This window comes from Cariama cristata, unplaced genomic scaffold (assembly GCF_000690535.1).
Source record: "Cariama cristata isolate BGI_N322 unplaced genomic scaffold, ASM69053v1 scaffold43523, whole genome shotgun sequence".
Taxonomy (NCBI): domain Eukaryota; kingdom Metazoa; phylum Chordata; class Aves; order Cariamiformes; family Cariamidae; genus Cariama; species Cariama cristata.
Genome location: NW_009608603.1, coordinates 1159 through 9943, shown reverse-complemented (window position 1 = coordinate 9943; position 8785 = coordinate 1159). Strand labels below are relative to the sequence as shown.

Genomic DNA, 8785 nt, shown 5'->3' with positions numbered 1-8785 from the left:
ATTTGCAAGTTCAGTGAGTTTCTGTTTACTGCGTGACTTCTACTGATAGCTTAGCCATATTCAAGTCTCAGAATAAGCAATGAAGTTGTTTTCTATGGAAACTCCTTCCTTACTTGTCAGTCGTGCAAGTCAACTGTCGTTAGACAAGAATTTCACACATGAGCTTTGCCAACCACTTTCAACAACTATTAGAGAAAAAGAAGAAAACTCTGAATGCACGAGGAACCTTTTTATTTAAATATATAAAACATGGTATTTTGGCAAACGTTCATTTTCTTCTCATTAAATAAGGTAAAAATCACTGAATGAAAAGGCATTCCATTAGTAAAAACAAATACGCAGGCCAGCCTTTTTTAAATCTATACAAGGATGAGGCAAGTGTAAGATGCAAATTTATTATTTTACAGATAAAAAGACTGAGAAGCAGTAGTCTGCAAATAGATACAACGGAAGGAACTTCTGTTAATCGGGGAGTTAAATAAGTGTCTTTGCAAAAGCTATTTATTAGGCACTAAAGTCCAAATTTTAATTCAGGCTGTTGCGCATCAGCTCTGAACTAGTGAAAACTGATGGAAGTGTTACTCGTACGCTCGTTTCTTCCAGCTGCCTGCGTCTCTCAATGTCTCACACAAAGGTGAAAGAGAGCTAAGCAACACCTACGTAGGGAAGGAACTGCCTCAAGTGAGGTAAAAGCTTCTCTGAATTCCCGTATATGATACATAAGGCCACACATTGTTTTGGGCTAATCCCTTATTGTCAAGATGACAGTAGCAGTGATAAATATTCACATCTACGAAGGAGAAAGAAACAGCAGTTCAGATGAATACCTGGCTGAATCACAATTGCTATACTAAAGCTAGGATTGGTTTTAAACATCAAGTTCTTATAATTTTCAAAGATACTTCACTACAAAGCAAGATAACAGATGTTAATGCACCTGAAACATGCTCTATGAATCGACCCAGAAGACTATATACGATACATTAGCTTTAGCGTCTCTTTTCCCATCCTTGCTGAACTAGGAACACAACATTTACAGACCAAGTGCACACTGATCACACACAGTCATGGCTAGCTCGGGCGTTTCTGCTCTTCACCTCCTGTACTCCCAGATGAGCATTTGCTCTGCTTCGAAGCCAGGTTTCAGGTGCCTTTAAAACGTACTGCTTGCAGCTGTGGTCGTAAGGCGTCTTCCAATGTAAACCCTGAGGATCAAGAGCACAGCGTCAGTAAGCATTGCACCGCATTTCAAGAAGAAAGCACAGCACGTAAGGACCGCTCTTTTTGTCATCAGGTTACGAGGTCTGTCACATCTGGCAGGAGCAGCAGGGCCAGCTATCATTAAGCAGGCAAATCAAGTGACTACTATGAAACGCGGTTTTCAGTTGGTAGTGACTTTGGACATACCCTTGTCTAACAACGCTCCCCAAGGTCTAAGACTGAATAATTCCGCGTGAGCTGTCCAGTTTCAGGAATGCGACAGGCGGAGGGAAGGATGCTGTTGGCAAGAACACACTGCTTCAGGAGCTCTCCTAGTCAGATGTTTTATTCCTTTTTCGTTTTGTTATCTTCAGTTTTTCTGTTTGCTAAATACATCTGAAATTTGCAAACCTTTCAATTTACTATCATCTTCACATCTTTCTTACTACTTGTCTGGTCATTATTTCCCAGCTTGGTATGCTTTCACAGATGCCCTACATTGCTTCTTCTATTCATTTACTTCGTTTGGCTTAAAGAAATTATTGTTTTGAAGCGTAACTATTTTACTAATATTACATGAAGCACTTTCTGAAGATGACTGTTACTCACTCTTTGTGGAACTGGAATGATGCAAATTTACAGCAGTGGTGGAAGCGACCAAAAAGAAAGTAAGTACTTACACCATCAAACTTGTGTTTATTTTGAAAGGAAAATTCCATTATCCTTTTATTCTATCTTGTGCAGCTACTCATTTTAATTTTGGAAGGACTTATATTAGTTGCATGTGACTTTTACAGTATTATGTGGCCGAGATCTTGATTTTGTCCAGGAAGATAACCTCTGCCTTCATCCATCCAAAATTACGCATACCGCAGGGACCACAGAAGATTTGGGCCATCCCTCCTTCCAGCTGCAGTAGCTGAGCAGAGTCCTCCTCATCCCCTCAATCCCTTGCATCCCCTCACCCTCAACTTTTGCAGCCCTGATGAGGTTCAGAGTTTACGCAGGGGAGGGAGCAGAGGAAGAGCAGGACCGGAGCTAAGGGCAGGCTCCTTGGAGAACAGGCCTCACCTGGGAGCTCATCGGACCTCTCCCCTAAGCCCTCCCGTCTGGTACAGCACACTAATGGGAGACGTGCCTGGATTCCCACCATTCTTTGCCATTATCAAGGAATCTGCCATGCTTAGTCGCAGGCAAACTCTGATCCTGACTAACAGGCCTTTAATCTCTTCCCTTTAGTCTGTGTCCTGTAGCTGTTTCTAAGGAAGAATCTTCCAACCCCTGAATCCTCTAAAGAAAACCAATTCCTCTTTTGTTTGGTGTCCCCCATCCCTCCCAGGTGGGCGTGGAATTTTAAAGTGTATTAAATAATATCTTTCTCCTTTGTGTTACTTGTGAGATTAAAAGTTGTATCTCCAATGGAATCAAGTATTGTGTAAGTACAACTGTAATTTTTTTTTATATATATATATATATGTATATGTATACAAAACTCCTAATCTCACTGCCCCTTAATTATTTTGAAAAAAACTCAACTAGTGAGAAAAGCAGAAAAGGAAAACTCGATACATTCAGCAATAGCGCAAGCAGACAAGCAGAAAGCACTTCCTGAATAACCCTCTGTCTTCATGTATTACTCATCCTTTAGACAATGAGGGAACTGGGAGTCAGAATTAGGTCTCACAGAAAACGGGGAGGGGGAAGGGAATCTACCTTTTTTTTCTTTTTTTAAATTGAAACTTACCCTAGTCCAATGGCAAGCAAATGAGAAAGAAGCAGAGATGGAAGAAAAACCTTCAAAAATTCTGCTGAGAATATACCCCCTTTCTTCATTACACTGGTATTTCTCATGCTGAGAGTAGCTGTGCGCCTGGGATGTTTAAAAAGGAATTCCCTAGTTTTGAGGAAGAAAACAGTCACAGCATTAACAGATACGTATTTAGACTTAGGGAAGCAAATGCTGCATCCGAGTTCATCCAGGAACACTGACAGTACTCACTTAGGTGGGATGTTCTCCGGCCTGCTGGACCAATCCCATATCCAGTCAGCATTCTTCTTCAGCAGCCTTTCTACTTCTCTCCTCCTTTCAAGAAAATCTTCTTCAGACTAAAACAAAGAGCCATTATCAAACAGTACTCAGTACTACGTGATAGGCAGGGTGTTAGTACTGCGAAACAAAGACCCTGTTCTGCACCTAAGAGCATATGCTGGACTACTTCTGAAGCTCACTTCTCACACCTCTTCCCACTGTGGACTCTCTGTATTACTTTTATGGAAGTATTTAGAAACTAGATAAAGACAGGGGGAGGAGGGAGATCTGTCTTCAGAGCAGGCTGTGAATGGAAAATGCCATATCCATATCCCATATTTGCTTAAGCAAGGACTACCCTGGAAATAAAATGCCAGAGCCCTGCATTTAATCCTTACATACAGAATCCAAAAATATCTCCCGTTCACACATCTGATTGACATTTGGCAGAAGAAACATTTTGCCTGCATTCAAAACTGGATGGATGTCACACTTATCTGAAAATCCTGGATCAAGCTAAGACAAGTCAAGCAAAAGTAATTCTAGTCTTGTAACGCTGCCTGGCTTTGGGGCCAGTATTGGGAACATAGGTGAAGTGAGCCCAGGTCTATCTGCACACATCTGCACAGAAAAAAAACCCAATCAATAGCATAAATGCTGGATAAGAATATAGTTTCTTGCTTAATACATGTGCTTTAAATGAAGCCAAGGTCTTGTGATAAAAATAGTATCTGATCAGAGAACTAAAATAGCTATATGTGCACACATACACACTTCAGGATGGAAATAAAATTGTCCAGGCAAGTTTAATTCTGATCGGTTTCTAACTTTCGATTATTTGTTCTCAAAGTCTAAAAATAATGATCTTTAAACACATGAAGGGTTTTCTGGAAGTATAAAGTTAAAAGAATTAATTTCCAGTAATGTATGTAGCTAACCTAAAGGTGGTAATTCATTCAGCTAGATTCCTGTAGGAGTTGTAGAGATGCTGGGGAGAGTTTCACATAAAGGAAGAGGCAATGGGACCAAGCACAGCGCATGGAATTTTGAGAACTGATTAAATCTATGTAGTATTGATACCGCTGTGTAACTTAGAAGCTGTATGAAGTTGAAACCCCACAAGGTTAAGTACTGTACAAACAGTGAGCACATAGACTTTGTTTTTAAAAATTCATAACGCTGGGTAGAAAAAGATAACCCATGAACTAGTACAGCCAGCCAAGGAAATCAAGGAGACCCGGAGATGAGAATAGCCAGTGCACATGCAGCTATAGATGATAAACAATAGTAAGTGAAAAAAGCAGGCGATGGAAGAAATCACCTTTTTTTTTTTTTTTAAAGTGCAAAGGTCACGAGTTCTTACTAGAATTAAAGAAATAACATTGCACATTGGAGCACAAGTAACTTAGTGCTGGTAACTTTTGCCAGTTGATCATACACTGCTATTTCTTCTCATGCAGAGGCTCCAACTGAAATATAATCTTGATTTCTAGTTGCTAACTGCTAACCCTGTAAGCATTAGTTACAGGCATGGCATATATTTCAATTTAAGGAGAAAACAGTATCTCTTTGTACGTAAACAGTGCAGGGAGAGTGACTTACTGAAGATAATACAGCAAGTCTTTGGAAGAGCAGTGAAATTTACTTACTTTTAACACCTCACTCCTCAAAATGTTTTGCAAGTAGTTTTTTTTCATACTAAACCTAGTATCTAACTACAGTGAAGACTTGAGATTTTAGCCTGTCATCATGCAATAAGCTATATATTGATAAAACATAGTTAATACACAGTATTCTTTTCCCCTACTCTTTTCTCAAATGTATTTATTAATTCTCCTTGCAAGTATGTAAACAAATTTACAAAGTGAAATTAGAAATAGCAGTGAGTTTTTCCAAGCAGCATGTAGATGTTAAGTACTAGTTGTTAAAATTACTGGAATCATAAAGCTATGGCAGTGCTTTGAAAATGTATGTTATTGGCTGTCACATTTAAGCCACTCTAGAAATTTTTGCTGCTGTCAAATTGACTTTTTAAATTCATAATCCACCAGTGGTAGTGCATTTAAATAAAATGTAATTGCAGGTGATGCACGAGATGCATCAAGTCAACAGTCAAAGAGGGAAGAGGAAACTTCTGCATGGTAAATTGTCCACAGAACGTTAATGTTCACCTATATAACCATGCATACACCCACCCTATCGATGCGTTTCCTATGCACCTTAACATAAAATCCAGTTGTCTCACAATCTGTTAGACTTACATCACAATCGACCTATTGAGTAGAGAAGAATAACGCCCACTTCACAGGACAAGTGAAACCATGATAGAGAAGATGTCTCGGGATCACCAGAAGTTGGAGGCTTAGTAAGGTGCTGACTCCAGCTCTCTCAAATTCTAGACTAGCAGTTATCTTCTGGATTTTCTTTTTTCCTGAAAGCTACTTATAAGATCTGAAGGTTGGCCTTTTCAACTTGTGGCTGGAAAGAGGCATTTGAGAACTCACCCATTTTAGAAGACAATAGATTAGGGCACTTAAATTCTTCAGAAAAAATCTCAGGTTACAGATTTAAAAAAAAAAAAAAAATCCATGCAAGTCAGATACAAATACACAAAGCCTGATTCTGCAAAGTTTCTTCAGTTACTTAAGTCTCTACATTAGCAGCTTCACCTCTTATTTCCTAATGCTGGTTTTCAAACAATGAGAGTAAGAAATACTTTCTCCCAAAGCAAGATGAGATTTTTACCTGAAAGCTATTCTTTTCTCCACTGCTGTGACTCTCTATTTCCAAAGCTCTGTGACTGTCCTGAGGTGTCTGGGAACGAGGAGGGCTTGATAAAAAGAGAAGGCAAGTAAGAAAGAACTCATTAAACTTTTAATGATGTTGCTTATGGTATGGACTAAAAGCTAGTCAGTGAAGCTTATACGCACAGTTCTCCTGAAGAGCTACAGTGCCCTAACCATAATTCAAGAGATTAATCTGTCAATGGGTGACATAGTCCAGCCATCATATTCGATTAATCTTTGACTGTCTAACAATTTGCCAAGAGGCTTGCTGCAGAGAGCTGTTTTTCAGCAGTGCAGAGAAATGCCCATGAGGATCAATGATTTGGCCCCTGTTACTTACTAAATAACAATGGGCAGCAAATGATGAATAGAAGTGGGCATTGTGTGAATTCAAACTAGCCAGATAAGACTAGGAAGTTCTGCATCCTACTGTCTATTTTGAGTCCTGTAGTTCCTTTTTTTTTTTTTTCAAACATAAACTTTAGGCCGCAGACTTCACAGCGCATCAAAATCAAATAAATGAATTAATAACACTGACAATCTGCATCAGATGCAAGTTGTTTTATTGTGTTATACTCCTAGAAATCTGTTACGCTTTGTAAACTAGATATGGGACAACTCTTTAGCAATTACCTAAGAACTATTAACTGAGGTACTTCCTTACAAAACAAAAGTTGCTTTTCATCACCTTTCTCTGACATTCGTGTTCCAGGCAGCAGTGTTAGTAGCACTACACGCTCTTAAGAACAGCGCTAACATTGCCTGCACAAGGACTGATCCTTTAGAATGACAGCTACACATGGCTCTGGAGTGTTTTATTTACTAGAACCAGGCTGCTGCCTGCACACAAGCAGCACACCTGTAGGAAGTTCAGCCGCTGCTGCTGGACTCCTTTAACAGGACACACCAAAACCCCAAGATGGCATCTTCAGGAGATGTGAGAAGTCCTCCAGAGTCCCCTGCCCTTCTTTCTGGTTTCAGGACAGGTTTCTACTCAAGCATTACTCTAGTATTTAAATACAAATATTTTTAAATGTTTTCATATTGTTTATATAAATATTTTTATTTACGTAATATTTTTTAATATGAGATTTTCCTATCTCTTCCTCTCTGCATGTGCATATATGTATATGCACGTGCATATGTAAATACACACACGTACGTAAGCATTTCTGTACTTGTCTTTGCCTCTTGTGCATAAAAATGGCTTTGTGTAACAGTGACCTTTACCTTGCTTACAATAAAGCATTTTGTTTACCTGTCGCAATGTGAACTTTCCCTTGAACTGCTTCTCCCAGATTCATGTTGAGCATCAAGGAGTATTTTTTCCATGTCACCATTGTGAATGGAAATAGAGGCTGGTACTTGTTCTTGGCTCATTGGAGCGACGGTGTTTCCACTGCCATTTCCATTACTGCTGAAGTGGAGTTCCACCCAGGAACCTGCTTGGCATAATTGAAAACAGAACCAGAATAAACCCAGTGATTTTGCATAAAAGGCATGTAAAATATGAGACTGTTGATCCTCCCCAGCGTGACATTACAGTATGACGTGCAGAAGTACGCGCACTGACATCTCTGCTAATAAACACGATGAAATGCCAAAATGCGGGGGCGCTTTTGTTAGCGAGCTGGAAAGTCTCACAGAAAGAGCTGTGAAAAAGAAGCTGGTCAGTACATTGCACGTCTTCCTGCAGCTAAAGATCTTTTATTTTGGGACACGTTTAATTTTTAGTGTTCAACATAGGTGGTAACAAAATAAAATAATCTCGAGGACTTTCTCTGCCGAAGTTTATTTATTCATTTATTGAAAATATTTTAGGCTCAAGAATCCAATAACTGTGTTTTGCTTAGCCTTTTTTCAGTAAGCATTTTTAAGTGTTATTGTTAAGCAATAGAGGCTATGTGGCAACAACTAGATCATGTGTTTGCTACTTGCAGTATATTTAACAGGGACAGTCACATGTTGCTTTGTTTTTTTTAAGAGCATGCTGAATAACAACTCTCTTCTGGGCGAGCAGTAACCAATGCACAAAAGTACCTGTATCTGCTGTCTCATTTATAAATCAGCTCAAGGGACAGATAATATCTGAATTACATAAGTGTCAGTGGAATCTACCTATGTAATATGTTTATGTGTGTAAACAACAGCAGAAGTAGATGGATGCATTGTGCCCGTCCCAGCACCGTTTACAGGAAATATCACAGTAAGTCCAGCAGAAAGAGGGCAGGTGAAACTCCCTGAATTCTGGCGAGCACGGCAGAAAGGATGTCTGAGGCACAAGCAAGGACAGGCAGAGACACAGAGAGTGGCGTTTGGACCGTTCCTGCTCTAGAGGAGGAGAGGCTGGGGCAGAGCTCAGGAAGTAAGCCACGTTCGAGAGAAGGGCAGAAGGAATAAAGGACCAGTTTTAAAGGTATGCAGGAACGGAGAAGGCAATGCAGAGATCTAGTGTGAAACAGAAATGTCAAAAGAAGAAAAGTATTCTGGTTGTGACGAGGTTGAAGGCTCATAAATTAAATGAGAACAGCAAAAAGCTGAACTGCTTCATCTGCATTAATAATTAGTACCTTTCTTCTAAAAAGCCAGATGACCACACAATCTTTTGGATGGAAACGTACTGGGTTATTGAGTTCTGAAGAACCATTTTCTGGACAGCCTTTTTTACTTCACAATTGTTCTGGTCTGTTTGTGGGTTCTGTCCCCCCTCCTCCCCATGACTGTATGTGTCTGGGTATCTGTTTACACCCAGACAAACTTTTCCCAAAAA

General features: G+C 39.7%; 1 protein-coding gene across 1 annotated transcript; it reads right to left on the bottom strand.

The window, feature by feature from the left end:
- Nucleotides 1-1153: 1153 nt before the first annotated feature.
- Nucleotides 1154-7457, bottom strand: BNIP3 (BCL2/adenovirus E1B 19kDa interacting protein 3; the record flags this gene model as incomplete). The annotated part of the gene is made up of 5 exons (XM_009697194.1): nt 1154-1205; nt 2945-3094; nt 3200-3306; nt 5975-6059; nt 7274-7457. Coding segments are annotated over 5 exons (578 nt in total), but the record flags the coding sequence as incomplete, so codon positions are not given.
- Nucleotides 7458-8785: the final 1328 nt, after the last annotated feature.